This window comes from Tasmannia lanceolata, unplaced genomic scaffold (genome assembly GCF_043159265.1).
Source record: "Tasmannia lanceolata isolate RefF3 unplaced genomic scaffold, GAP_Taslan_0.1 ptg000013l, whole genome shotgun sequence".
Classification (NCBI taxonomy): Eukaryota; Viridiplantae; Streptophyta; class Magnoliopsida; order Canellales; family Winteraceae; genus Tasmannia; species Tasmannia lanceolata.
The window spans coordinates 41,147,048-41,161,291 of record NW_027518690.1 but is presented as its reverse complement, the minus strand read 5'-3'; the positions used below and the strand labels follow the sequence as shown (position 1 = coordinate 41,161,291).

General features: G+C 37.1%; 2 protein-coding genes across 7 annotated transcripts; both read left to right on the top strand.

Moving 5' to 3' along the window:
- Positions 1-1,390: 1,390 nt before the first annotated feature.
- On the top strand, positions 1,391-3,808 carry LOC143889175 (uncharacterized). The gene is made up of 3 exons (XM_077393374.1): positions 1,391-1,563; positions 1,708-1,812; positions 3,415-3,808. The coding sequence occupies exons 1-3, from the start codon at positions 1,432-1,434 to the stop codon at positions 3,640-3,642; spliced, it is 465 nt and encodes a 154-aa protein (XP_077249489.1). The 5' UTR covers positions 1,391-1,431; the 3' UTR covers positions 3,643-3,808.
- A 4,212-nt stretch (positions 3,809-8,020) lies between these two features.
- Positions 8,021-13,967, top strand: LOC143890120 (putative mannose-1-phosphate guanylyltransferase 2). 6 transcript variants are annotated; one of them, XR_013255122.1, is made up of 6 exons: positions 8,021-8,080; positions 8,328-8,449; positions 8,711-8,799; positions 9,050-9,131; positions 9,214-10,468; positions 13,667-13,967. XR_013255122.1 is itself a non-coding variant. In XM_077394679.1 (4 exons), the coding sequence occupies exons 2-4, from the start codon at positions 8,339-8,341 to the stop codon at positions 13,724-13,726; spliced, it is 264 nt and encodes an 87-aa protein (XP_077250794.1). In that variant the 5' UTR covers positions 8,021-8,080; positions 8,328-8,338; the 3' UTR covers positions 13,727-13,967. The 6 variants fall into 6 exon arrangements, 1 of the variants encoding a protein (XP_077250794.1); XR_013255123.1 differs by having other exon boundaries at positions 8,916-9,131; XR_013255124.1 differs by having other exon boundaries at positions 8,707-8,799; positions 13,719-13,967.
- Positions 13,968-14,244: the final 277 nt, after the last annotated feature.

Here is a 14,244-nt window from a genome sequence, read left to right as displayed (position 1 = left end):
TTTTTGAGATTTTCAAATAAAAATTACAATTTTTTGAGAATTTTTCCTTTAACAAAAACTTTGCATTTTTTTAATAATTTTCCGTAAAAGAAAAGGTGAGTTCTGCCCATTATCAAAAGATAGTGGTGCCCATATAAGTGGTCTTTCCTAATGCGCCCTTGAAATAAATTAAATTATTTTTCATGAAATGGTCTGATTTATACTTAAAAACTTTCAAATGAGATTGACTCTCAAGACCATCTTCTTGACTTAAAGAAAACAACGACGGGCCCAGTACAAGCGAGCCATCAGTGCTAGGGGAAAATTCTCCGAATAATTAATTTTTTTTGGAAAATATCTGGAATCTTTGGTGTGCTATTTTGAACTTTTCAAAGTCTTGAATAATTAAAAAAACACAACAAAATTCAAACAGCCACATTTTGATACACTAACACACAGAAATCCCTTCTTTGAAGCCGGTTAAAAAGAAAAGACAAGCTGATTTTGTGCAATTATTAAAACATGTCAGTAGCCATTAAAAATTACTATATTTTTGAATTAATTACAAAATTTCCGAGTTAAATGCAAATTTTATGAATAACTGGTCAACTTCATATATAGTTTGAAAATTTCATGAGAAATTCATAACTTATGAAATAGATATTAGAGTATATTTAGAAGAATACATGGGCTTTTATCTTCAGATTTTACCCACTGGGATAGGATGGAAAATGAAAGTAAGACAAGAAAAGATATAAAAAGAATACTATCAAAACATCTATTAAAAAAAGCTCCAAGACCAATTTCACAAAGGTAAAGAGATCTAGACCCAAAAATATTAAACAAAACCCTAGATTCATAAGGGTGAAGGTGTAATTATAGGGAAATGATATCACCACTACCGTATTTTGATGATCACACTCCTTACTTTATTAAAAAGTACGGCATGGCCCGTACCATAGGATGAACCACACCATCCATTAAATTGGCCATAGCCTAAATAGGTTGCGCCCCAAAAATCATTTCCATAGGTTGATATTAACCCTCTAATATTCAGTCCCTCTATAGATAGGAGGAGGGTTAGGATGAACCAATGGAAATGATTTTTGGGCCGGGCAATAACAACCTAACCCACGAATCAACTTATCCGCACTTTGCTGAGAGTCAAAGTTTAAAAACAAGAGAAGGAATCGCTCGTATGGAATGCAATATTTCCTGAACGTGCAATAACAACCTAACCCCCACTAATACTGGGTCCAACCACTATCTGTCAGTTAGACCGTTCCCACTCACAATCCACTGCCACGTATAACCCATTTCCACCATCCATTAAGCTACATGGCACAATCACATGATGCTCTCATCATCTATATATATTCAACAAACCAAGAAATAGAACCCAGTTAAAAAGTTGAGTTGTTGGTGAAACTCTACCCTTAAAATATATTGTTCATGGCAAACATGGCTCTTACTACAACCACCCTTCCCAAATTTCGTCACCTTGGTTCCACCATTCTTAGAAGAACACCCACCATTGGGAGGAACCCTAGGGCTTTTGTTACTGTCTCCCCACGACCCTTGCAAGTCAGAGTTTCATTCTCTCTCTCTCTCTCTCTCTCTCTCTCTCTCTCTCTCTCTCTCTTATATATATATATAGATCGATCGAAATCTATTATGGTGTGTTTGATAATGGCACTAGTATATCTAAATTGGGTTTTGGCCATTCAGGCAAGTGCGTCACAAGAAGCGTCCAACGCGGCAGAGGATGGGACAAAGGAAGTGAAGAGGACGGCTGAGGATGTGAAAGATAAGGTCATCTCTACTGGAGAACAGGTAATCTATCTCCCCTCTTTATAAGCCCTTCCACATCCATATCTTCAAGTTGAGAAAAGCCACAATTTCATAGGATATACTATACAGGCTAGCAAGGTTAACAAATCCTAGTGGGTTTATTCAAGATAAACTTATCCAAGCAGGGTAGCCAAATCCAAGAACTTCTTCAGTGATTTTTAAAAGAGAAATTTTTTGTTTTTTAACGGTTCGGGGAATGGAAACTGAATTATTCTCCACGAAAAGAAACTTTTTTTTTAACCTATATTTAAAGAACTCAAAAAGAAGAAGAAGAGAAAAGTAATTAAAAAAATTCCGGAGTTTTCAGAATTTTAAACGGAACAAAATGGTGTCTAAAGGTCTCAAAAGAAAAAAAAGAAGAAGATGGGTTATCAAAATAGTTCTATTTATAAAAAGAATAATGAAACCGTTCATCTTAAGATTCATCACTTGATTGGCCCACGATATGAAGAGAAAGGTTGCTTTAGGATTGTCCCAGACAGCCTCCTTAAAGTTGCCAAATGTATTATAGTAGGATGTGTATTAAAGTTGGGATGCATTTCCTATTTATAAAAATGAAAGTGTCTTCTTGTAGTGGAAAACATTTACTAATATAATCTTGTACATTTGGTGCAATATGGAGGTCTATTAGGGACAATCCTGACTCAGGTGTTTCTTCATAGCAAGGTTCCCTAAGATATTCTTTTTAATTGAAAGGCCGGGATCCTTCTTTGGCATTGGACTGTTGAAGTGGGATAGTCTCTTAGAGTCCCATAAGATGAATGATCTTGATCACTATGCTCGTGGGGTGCCACATAAATAGTAAATGGTGAAAAGGATGCGAGGGGATACTTGGGCTAAGATTATTAGTAAAATGTGGCCAAGACAAAAAGGGATAATTAGTCAATAATCGACTCGAGGAATTCCAAAATAGTGATATAAATCCTTCTTCTCTTGGGACCAACGGCTGTAGTTCTTAAAGATCTCCTTACGATCTAAATGTGGAGAGAGAGAGAGAGAGAGAGAGAGAGAGAGAGAGAGAGGATGGCATATTTCTTTCTTTTTTTTTTTCATATTTTTAGGAGTGTCAACGATCATGTAGATCTAACCGGCCAAATCTGCTACGTCCTAAAGTGGGGTTTGCCATATGTATGGGACTAGGTGGGACCCAACCTGATATGGGACATGTTTAAAGGGCCTAGCCTAACTTGTTTCATCTGCATTTGAGCTTTTGGCGTATTGTTTAGGCACCTAACAAGGGTCATGCAGGATTCCTTTTATGTTGGGCAACCTTGCCCTGCTTACTTCCAGCTATAATCTTTGAGAGAGAGAGAGAGAGAGAGAGAGAGAGAGAGAGAGAGAGAGAGAGAGAGAGAGATTGCTAGTACCCAACGGGGCACACAGGACACATGGCAGTCATGTGGGCCATGTTCCCCTTGAGGGTGACAATTCTGTTTCTTCCTAAATTGATCTTAAAATAAAGATTGAGTGCGTCTACCACAGGTAGTATTGCTTAAAACATTGTCTCCTTTCCTTAAGCTACTTCAATCGTTTCCTACTATGTCCTAAACTCAATCCTCATGCTTTAAATGAATGCATATATAGGTTGCCCAAAAGACAAAGGAAGTGGCCAGCAGTGTGTCCGAAGCGGCCCAAAACATGGGAGAGAAAGCAAAACAAACAGTTCAAGAAGCATGGGGATCTGCCAAGGAAACCTCCCAAAAGATCAAAGACACTGTAGTTGGAAAGGCAGAGGAAACCGTTAATGATACAGCTGATGCCACCAAACAAACTGCTGAGAATGTCCAGCGCTCCATGAATTCCAAGAACTAGGACAGGGCTAGCTCTCCATTGTTATACTCTGTCATTTCTTTGGTAGTTTTTACTTGGGACTACATTAATTTCTTGGGGTTTCACTCTTTTCCCATTTTGGTTCTTGAGGTGTAATTTGTATGGTGATTATTTTCTAATGAGAATAAAGTTTTATCTATTGACTTTACTTGGGAGTTATTTAAAAAATGAGAATGTGTCTACCTCATCCGGGAATGAAAATCTTTGAAAGAATTCTAGCGGTTTAGGCTTTTTAATTCGTGATAGAAAGTGAGGGAACATTGGAAAATAAATTAGATTGATCCATAAATCCACTTTGACTTGTTAAAGAAGGTGGGTTTTTGTGAAGGTAACCTGTAAATTCGCCCCTTTTCTAGGATAAATTCACCCCGCTCACAACCAGTACAAATCTCTCTTTATCTCTAACAAGTGAATTATTTAGGTCTTTAGGCCCCACCCTTACCTATTATAACAACCATTATTGTCTTTCTTCTCTCTTTTAACTAGGGGTACAACTCGGGTCAGGTTGAGGCCAACTAACCCAACCCGAGATAGCATTCCCTCAACCCTAAGCCGGCCCAACACGAGCCTCGGGTTGAGGATGGTCAACCCTAACCCAACCCGCCTTCAAATCAGGTCGGGGTTCGGGTTGAGTTCGGGTTCATCTAAGGCCAAACAGAAAAATACAAGGAAAAACATATTAATCCTAAGAAAATCATGAAAAACTTAGAGGACAGAGGTCGGGTGGGTCGGGTTGCCAAGGCCTCAACCCTAACCCAACCTGAAATTAAGTCGGGCTGGCTTTTTCCCAACCCTAACCCAACCCAACCCGAGCTAAAATCGGGTTGAACCCATTGGGTTCGGGTTGAGCCCGACCAAGTTGCACCCCTACTTCTAACACGAATTCTTAGTTGGGCCCAACAATGAATGGTTTAGATATTTGAAGATGGACACCATAAAATGTGTTTTTTTTTTTTTTAAGAAACAATTGGGCACACTTTGTTTGAAAATCCAAACCGTTCATTTTCTACTAGGAAAAGTAAATATGCCTTTCCCCAAAATTCACCTTCCTTGGATGAAACTAACTCATCAATCCACATAGATTTAAATATAGTGTCATTGTAATAGATTGGATGGTTAGGATCATCTGATGGAGATGATTTTTAGTGCACGACATATCTGCTTTGTGGCTCAACAAATAAACACTTTGAATCTTCGAACAGAGTAGCCCCAATGAATTATACCACATAGGTGCCATACATTAGCTGGCCAGCATATTGAGTATGTTCATAGGTGAGCGTATATTTTAAAAAATACAATGAAGCCCAACTTGTTCGAAGATCCAAACCATTTAGTCGTTGAGCCCTAATGTTACGAGATCATGACCTGGAAATCATCTTCATTGGATGATCCTAACCCTGTAATCTGTAGATAAACCACACCATATAGAAATCTCTATTAAATGTCTAAACAATTCACTAGTTAGGCCCACCAAAGGTTCATGGAAGAGAGTGGGAAAGAGAGAGCTGTACCAGTTGTGAATGGTAAAAGGAGGCGAATTTATCCTCGAAAGGGGAGAATTTATCAGCCCTCTTTTGTGAAATGCGGAAAGAAGAAGGAAGTAGGAAAATTAGTACTCAAGTTCTTCAACCCTCTTCTCTACATACATGAACACCGTCATCCCCGTGCCGAACCCCATTAGAAAAATCTGGTGTAAAATAACACATCAGTCACGCACACCTAATTCAAAACGGTGTGCCCTCTGTCTACTATAATTGCAAACAACAATTACCCTGAAGAATTACTACCTGGTTTAGATCGTCCATGCCAAGAATTTTTTTTTAAAAATCAGTGGTACATTTTATATTTTTCAGCATTTACCCTGGACCACCACTGCTACAGTTCCACCAATCACACCTTCAACATAAAATTTTGATAGTATTTTTAGTGTACCTACGAACATCGGATTGAATAATATAGCTCGATTAATTCTATAGAATAACCAAACTGATCTAAATATAATAATTTTGGTTACGCCCGATGAACAACAAAATTGAAGCCTTCATCATCTTCTTTCTCGATGGAGATTAGATTTCACCTATCAAAGTACAAATCACCGAATTTAATGTTGGGTATATAGTATAACCCTATTATGTTCTAATATAAGCCCGGATAATGGACCGGTGGTTGTTCTCTCCTTGGAAAAGTTAGCGCAGAATGGCTTTCGCATAAATTGCCTACCAAGTTCCCAACAGAAGTTCTGTGAAATGCCTTTTCACGATGAACCTTAACAGATCCCTAATAATAATAAGTGATTTGTTAGGGACATCGCAGAAGGCATTTCGCAGTTTAAGTGGAAAATGGGCATAACATTTGTTTTACGCCAAATTTACATCGAGCCAATAAAATAAAATAAAATAATTAAGCAATTAGCATTAAAATCCAAATTGAGAAAACGGGCGTAAAATTTGTTTTACTCCCATTTTACGGCGAGCCAAAAAAAAATTTAAATCAATCTGGCAACTAACATTAAAATCAGAATTGAGATTTGAAATTTGCGTTCTTATTAGATGAGCTGTTATAATTTATTAGTGGTAGAAAAATTAAGGATATGATGATCATGGGAGGCCAAATGAATTTGAGCACTAATCACATAATTTTAATTTTCCGATCAAGGAGATGGTAGTCTAAAAATTACACTTAGTCGATGGTCCCAATTGTATGATCAATGGGTTGTAATTGAAAGGGACTAGAAATGGTGGAATAGAGAGATTCTTAGCCGTAATCATTCACAAGTGAAGAGCCCTCAGGTGAAGGATTCAGATCACATTGAGATCATCTGCATTGTTACCATTCCCCTAAAAATCGAGATGTATACTTACATACGACTAATTATTTTTGAGAAAGAAAGAAATACGGGAAGTGATATATTTGCCCCTTCTTCTTACTTCGGACAGCCCCTTCAAAGTGTATTTTTGATTCACACGTCCCAACTGTATGCCTGTATACCAAGTGCTTATCATCTATTTTAGGCCGGGGATTTGCTAGGCAATTTGGCAGAAAAGGAATTTTGTGGCTCATTTTTTCAGGAGAGAATGGCCCCATACGCTCACTTTTTAGCAGATTTTCGGTAAGAATTATTCTGCACTTACCACTTGATATTAGCATGTTGCAGAATGTTCACACAAAAAATTGTGGGAATGAAAATTTTCAGGAAAAGTTTGGGAAGGAAAATATTTCTAAATTTTCCTGCATATTTTATTAAACAAAATAACTTGAATAGTCAATTGATGATGATATCAGTCCTGATTAACCGTAATATATCATCTCTCTAAGGCTCTGTTTGTTTAAGATTATCATTTCTTTCTAAACTAATTATTGGACTCGAATCTAAACGTAATTTTGTTATCACCAGGGGTGTCCGATGGAAAGTTCGAATCCAAACCTTAATAAACGAGATCTAGGCACATGAGAAGGATCCATGGACATATTATGGATCCTCTTCGTAAGATCCGAAAAATTTCGGATCATGATCAAGACATGGCAAAAAAATCTGATGGATAGTCACGATGTGAAATTCTTTTACAAAAATAGCATCGGAATATTTCTTATATTAATACTTAAAAGAAAGGTATTTTCATAAAAATGAACTAAGTCTTACTTACCTTACAACTTTCCACTTTGCCCCTTTTCCAGGCATCTTTTTCTCTTCCTATCCTCAATTGATTTTTCTTCTTGTAAACTTGCCACTCATCTTCAAGGATTAGTTACTCAAAAGTTTTATTGTCACGCACCCTCGAACATTGGAGTTCTTTTCAACAATAGATCATATTCTTCATCAAAATCATGGGTTATTATTAGATATAGTGACTAATTGTTTTCTAAATTGAGGAAGTTTTAGAGTTCATTTCAAATGAAGAAGGATGAGATTTTTTGTTGTTTTGTAAGCAGGACCTACTAGGACACTCCGATGGACGGTCCGATTTGAAATGGATCGTGACCGGGACACAAGAATTAGGATCCGAAGAACACTCCGAATTCGATCCGACCGATAAGGGATTTGAATGGATCGTGACTAAGACACAGGTGGATCTGATCCGAAGTGGATCCATTGACACCCCTAACTTATATCGCCTACATTATTAAAAAAAAAACACTAGTAAGATCTCATCAACTATCAACACGTGCATCTCACGTGCTATGTCGATATGTGGGGTCAGCAAAGCCGCAGAGGGAGGCTTTGAAAGAGAAACATTTCAAAAAGGGGCGGAAGCGTGCCCAGAATTTACTTACTTGACAGGGGTATTTTAGTCCTTTCACCTAAAAACCCTAAAAGATACCCAAGCATATAACGTCTCTCTCTTTCTTCTTCTTTTTTCACTCTTACCTTCTACCGCAAAACCCTAGTTTCTCTCTGCGATTTCTATCTGTGCAAGGCTAGGTACTATTCGTTTTTCCTTTTTACCCTGTTTTTCGTTCTTTCATTGAATCACTTTCATCTTCCTCTCAGCACCTAGTCAAGGTAGAAAGAAAAAATATATATATAGGAAAGAACGAAAAACTATAATAAGCCCTTCATAGCATTTTATAAGCGTTATATCACTCACCATTTATATTAGCTATATGTTGTTTCCCTTGGTTTGTATTGTCTGCTGAGTGTTTTTTTATTATTATTGTTCAATCTACAGGTTTTTTCACCATGAAGGCGCTCATTCTTGTTGGAGGATTTGGCACGCGGTTCGATCCATTAACACTTACCCTTCCCATGGGATTCGTTGAATTTGCTAACAAACCCTTGATCCTTCACCAGGTATATTTCGAAACCATTGTTGTATGTTCAAAGTCCAATCTCTATGTTTATTCTTGGATTTTGAGAACCGATTGTGAGTCCAAAACTGATTATTGGACTGAAAATTAAAAGTAATGTTGAGTCCAATAATCTGTTTTGCACTCACAATGCTCTAGTTTTATTTCTTTGTTTATTTGATGGTTGAATCAAGCTCTATATACTAACCATTTGTTGTTTATGTCTTTCCTTTTATTATTTGTTTATTACCTTTTTTTTAGATAGAAGCTTTGAAAAACATAGGCATAACTGAAGTTGTTTTGGCCTTCAATGACCAACCGGAGGGCCTTTTAGTCGTCGACCAATCAAAGCAGGTAAAATAAAGAAGGACCCATTTTTTTTTTCTCACCATACTATCAACACGAAGATCAATTTGCAGCTAAAAATTTGTAGATCTCTAGCTGATATTGGATTCCCTGATCCAATTTAGAACTACACATGGTATCAATATCACAGTCTTGCCTAAGACTGAGCGAGTGAGCGGCTCGGAAACGCACGGGCACTTGCTTGTGCAAAAGAAAAGTTGCTTAATGACTCTTAGGAGCCGTTTTTTGTCATGAACAGCGATGCTATTTCTGACTAGCCGCTAAGAGAACTGATTCAATTCCATAAAGCTTATGGCAGAGATGCATCCATAATGGTTAAGGTAATTCAAATTTTCTTTTTTCTTATCATTCAATTATAGGATTCATGTTAGAAGCTTCGAAATAAGTTATTAATGCTGATAGGTATATGGGCCATCGAAATATGGACTCGTGGATATCGAGCGGGGGACTGGGAAAGTGAAGAAAGTTTTTGTAAAACCAAAAACCGTCTTCATTACCACGATCAACACTGGGATCTACATTATGAATCCCTCTATCTTTGATCGCATTGAATTGACTCACTCCTCAATTGAGAAAGACGTCCTGCCTAAGATTGCAGCAGAACGAATGCTCTACAGAATGGCGTTTGCTACATTACTCTACGGAATGGTGTTTACTACATTACGGATGGACGTAAAAGATCCCGGCGACTACCTGCTAGGGTTGGGACTGTATTTGCAATTATTGCGCAGAGAATCCCCCTCTCAATTGGCCACCGGTCCTCACATAATGTGATCCTGTTCACTCTGCAACGTATCTCGTCGCGCACAGCGACATATTCTCCAAGGATGGTATAGTTATCGATGCGAGCCCACTCCCTGACAACAGAGTTGCAACCCACAATACTGTTAGAAATGCGGACGTACTTTTGAATGGTGGCGCTGCGCATAATAGTGCATCCCACTAGTCTAACTCCCGAGTGAATCACACATTCGAGACCCACGGACACATCGGGCCTGATCTTACAGTCATCGCCAATCACAACACTTGGATCCTCAATTGGCCACCGGTCCTCACATAATTGAAAATGTATTGGTCGATCCGAGTGTTGTGATTGGCGATGACCGTAAGATCGGGCCTGATATATCTGTGGATCCCGAATGTGTGATTCACTCGGGAGCTAGACTGGTGGAATTCACTATTATGCGCTGAGCCACCATTCAGAAGTACGCCCGCGTTTCTAATAGTATTGTGGGTTGCAACTCTGTTGTCAGGGAGTCAGCTCACATTGATAACTATACCATCCTTGGAGAATTGATAACTATACTATCCTTGGAGAATATGTCACTGTGCGCGACGAGGTACATTGCAACAAAGATGCCGTCTCCCCTTGCAAGGTTATCAAATCTCAGATCATGAAGCAGAAAAGGCGACGACGGCAACGGAGTTCTCCTCATTCCTTACAACCAGTAGACCAAGATCAAATCCAACCTCGGCAGCAGAGGTCTCATCATTCCTCACAACCACAAGTAGACCCAGATCAAATCCAACTCCTCTTCCCTCACACCCACAAGTAGATGAAATCCAACATCATCTTCCCACACACTCTCAAGTAGATCGAGAGCAAATCCAACCTGCTGAAGCGGTTGACGGAAGCGGGCAATAGATTAGAATCTTTGTAAGTTTTAAATGATTTTCCCTCTCTCACTCCCTCTCAGTGTGATTGTTGTTCTACTTTAAAACCAGTGAAGAGCTTCAGTGGTGGAAGCAATTAGGAAAAATGACAGAAGATGCAATGGTGCCTATAAAAATCACGTTTTATTGTTATTTTTTTTTCTATGAATTTTGATTCTGCTATTTGACGAGTGGGATTTTTTTCCCTTTTTAATGGGTATCATTTGATTTATCTGTTGGAGCAAATCCTCTAGTGGTTTTTTCTTTTGCTAGAGGGATGAAATTATGTAGATAAGTGGTCTTCTCTTCTTTCTCTATGTTATTTTACTGTTTCTGAAATTCCCAGTGTTTTGAGTTGGGTGAATTTGGAATTGCATTTAAGTTGACCTTGGTATTACCTAATTTTCGGCATCAGTATGGAGAAATAAATATAATTTCAGGTATGTAAATGAAAAAAAGAACAGAACTCTAAATGCAGAAATTAACAACTAATTTTCGGCATAGGCATGGAAAAATAAATATAATTTCAGGTATGTATAAGAAAAAAGAACAGAACTCTAAATGCAGAAATTAACAATACAAGTGAACTACAAACCTAACATGTATCTGGAAGAAAAAATTATGATCTCATGAATAATTATGAAAGTCTCTCTGGATATAGGGATTTGGTTTCTGGCTTATAAAATTCACTAATATTCCTAAGTTTGTAGGAAAAGGAATGTTGTTATTTCCTTTTTTTGCCTCCGTGAATTTGAATTTTACGAGTGCTGGTTTTAAAGTAGGATTCTTTCTGATTTTGTACCATACGTGATGTCTTGAAAGTGAAATTAAGTCAATGCGTGAAAGTATTGGAGATGATGGTAATCCGTGATTTGTATTGATGGGCTATTGGGCTGTGAAACTGTGGTGTGAATTCATTAGGTTATATGCTGATGAAACAATTTCTATTCATACTAATGTTGGATAAGTTGAAAAGTCATTTTTTTCTCTGCTTCGAAAGACAGTAGGGTTGGATAGATGTCCTTCCAAATAATTGTTTGGTTGTGGGAATTCTTCAAGTAACCAACATGTAACATGTGAAAGGGTTTCATGGGGACTACCATCCTATATCAGGATGCTTGTTATTTAAGTAACATAGGAAAGGGCCACGGGCTATGGTTTTAGGCCTAATTTAAGCATTCAAATAGGTTTCAAAATGACTAGGATGCTTGATATTTCAATGATGTTTCTATTAATTGAATGATGATATGAATGATGGACTGATGATGATTGGATGATTGCTTGCTTAGTTTTTCTCATTCCCTTTGTGGATTCAAGGTTTTTCTTTGTCGAGGTAAGGCGGTAATCTTCCCTGATGCTTCCGCTACACCAGTTTACTTGTATCACGGATGTGTCTATGTACTTCTTTCCGGTTTTTTCCCTGAAATGCCAAATGATCGACAACATTTAAGTTTTCCCGGTTAAGTTTTTTTTTTTTTTTTTTGTAATATTTATGAAAGTGCACTGTTTATTTTTTTCCCATGTTTTGAACCTGGCAGTTGCAGAAATCTCTTCTCAATGGTATTGTTGGTGTCTCTGTTTCTCCTGTTGGATTCATAGGGAGAGAGAGAGGGGCTTCATTGAAATGATCTTTTACTTGGGCTATTTATGATTTTATTTTATTTTATCTTCTCGAATATGCTTCATCTTAATCAAGATAGGTGATTATTTTTTCTTAGACGAGTGTTTCTTGTTATTGTAATGCCAAAAGATAGTACCTAAAGTGCAATGTATTTGAAAGGCTCATCTAAAATTTCGAATAAAAATGTCGTGAAACTATTTTTTTCAAAAAAATTAAATCCAAATAATTAAATCTATTCTTTTAAGATATAAATATCTCTTATTTGTATCTAATAAGCCGCGAAGTTTTCTTGAATTACTTCTAACACTAACCTATATGACATTTCTTGCCTAACTTATTTCAACCCTAATCTCAGTTTATATGCTCCCTGTTTGTTTCCCGCGAAACTTATTACATGCTTCATGTTCATTTCCCACGATGATGCTTCCTAGTTCATACACGCTTTCCATTTACTTTTTCAATTGCTATCTTATGTTTTCGCATCCTTCATCGATTATAACAACCCCTGAATGACAAAGTTATCAAATATGCACCTTCCACATCTCCTCCACAAAGTGTTTTCACTGCTTTATTCCTACCAGATTATTCAATTTGTCAAAGAAGAAAAAAAAAACAAATCTGATACAGATCAATTGCTGGCTTCCTTGGAAGAAATTTTAATCCATAACAACATAACATATCCCCAGTCACGTCACTTAGAGTAGACACAAAACCTGGTCAGATCTATGATCGGGAAAAGTACACAACCCAATCTGTTTGCACTCTGAAACTCATAATAACTGCTAATTCTTATTAGTAATAAGAAAAACTCGAAAATATTTAACAGGCCTCAAGCAAAAGTGGGAAGACTAAGCATAATATCCCCCAAATGTATGAACTTTCAATTTGCTGATAGTCCTATATCCGGATGCTTGAAATTTTCACTCAACCATCAACAGTGAGACTGGAATATACTCATCCTCATGGTCAGAGGGTTGAGATATGCTTGAAATTTTCACTCAACCATCAACAGTGAGACTGGAATATACTCATCCTCATGGTCAGAGGGTTGAGATATGCCAAAACACCACAGAGAAATTTCATATTCTGATTCCTTCATCTATTTCATTGCTTTCAAAATATATACCTAAGACTTAAAAAATAATGGTTTATTTTCCGTTAAATGAATATAATTTGGATTGAAATTGCCAAAATTTACCATCATTAAAAAAAATACAAAAAATAATTTGGATTGAAATTGCAATGACAAAGTCGTGTCTAACCTCAAATTGCTGTTAATTGAAATTATGAGTAGGCTTCCCAAACCGGCAAATATTATTTTGAAGCCTCAATACTTGTGCAGACCAAGAGAAATAAAGTATTTCACAGCTAATCTGAGAACCCGTGCCACTGGTCATGACTTATTGTTGCATTATTTGGGTCATCTTCACAGTTTTGAAAGAACCTGCAGCATCCAGATAGGTTTATGGATAGAAATTCGATAGTCTAATTATTTCTCTCTGTGTGAATTGGATCTTTCAAGGTGTTTTGGCATTGACATAGTTTCAATCTGTTATTTTTTCCCTTTCTTTTTGTATATAGGTTGGAGTGAAGGAAGAAGAGGAGATGATTGATTATTTTTTATCCATATCAGCAGGGTGAATTCCTTCAAGTGCAGCCAAGCAATCCAATTTTGGAAATGACTTACTTCGCGGAGAGGTTGAGTTTGAACATTTTCTTACACATACTACACTCCTATAGAAGTGAGCCTCACCCATTCCAATAAAAATGATTGGTGGGAAGATTCTTGTTTAAAATATAATAGAAATAATATGATGCAGAAACAGCAATGCATACCTTTTGTAGATCCTCTTGTTTGAAAAGCAAAATTCGTATATTTGCACATGCCTTGTGACAAATTTTTTTTTTTTTTAATGGACATGGTGAAAGTCTTGGTATGCACATAAGATATACTACGGTTAAAGTTTTGGCACATTTTGAATATAAGCAATCTCTGGAAGAGTGGCATAATCAGTGTCTGAGAATCATATAATTTCATGTTTTAGAAATTATAATCTCGATGAAGAAATCCTCATTGGCACTGAGAATGACAACAGAATCACGTCTTTTCTGCTGTAATCCAAGAGAAAAATAGAGAGAAGTCCCAGCGAAAAAGGTAT

What these genes read in the sequence shown, in the direction of transcription:
- LOC143889175 (XM_077393374.1), top strand. Translation starts at nt 1,432, where the DNA reads ATGGCAAACATGGCTCTTACTACAACCACCCTTCCCAAATTTCGTCAC. An exon ending in TCTCCCCACGACCCTTGCAA is followed by an intron (nt 1,564 to 1,707) that starts GTCAGAGTTTCA and finishes TTGGCCATTCAG; the next exon opens with GCAAGTGCGTCACAAGAAGC. An exon ending in TCATCTCTACTGGAGAACAG is followed by an intron (nt 1,813 to 3,414) that starts GTAATCTATCTC and finishes ATGCATATATAG; the next exon opens with GTTGCCCAAAAGACAAAGGA.
- LOC143890120 (XM_077394679.1), top strand. Translation starts at nt 8,339, where the DNA reads ATGAAGGCGCTCATTCTTGTTGGAGGATTTGGCACGCGGTTCGATCCA. An exon ending in AACCCTTGATCCTTCACCAG is followed by an intron (nt 8,450 to 8,706) that starts GTATATTTCGAA and finishes CCTTTTTTTTAG; the next exon opens with ATAGAAGCTTTGAAAAACAT. An exon ending in TCGTCGACCAATCAAAGCAG is followed by an intron (nt 8,800 to 13,666) that starts GTAAAATAAAGA and finishes TTTTGTATATAG; the next exon opens with GTTGGAGTGAAGGAAGAAGA.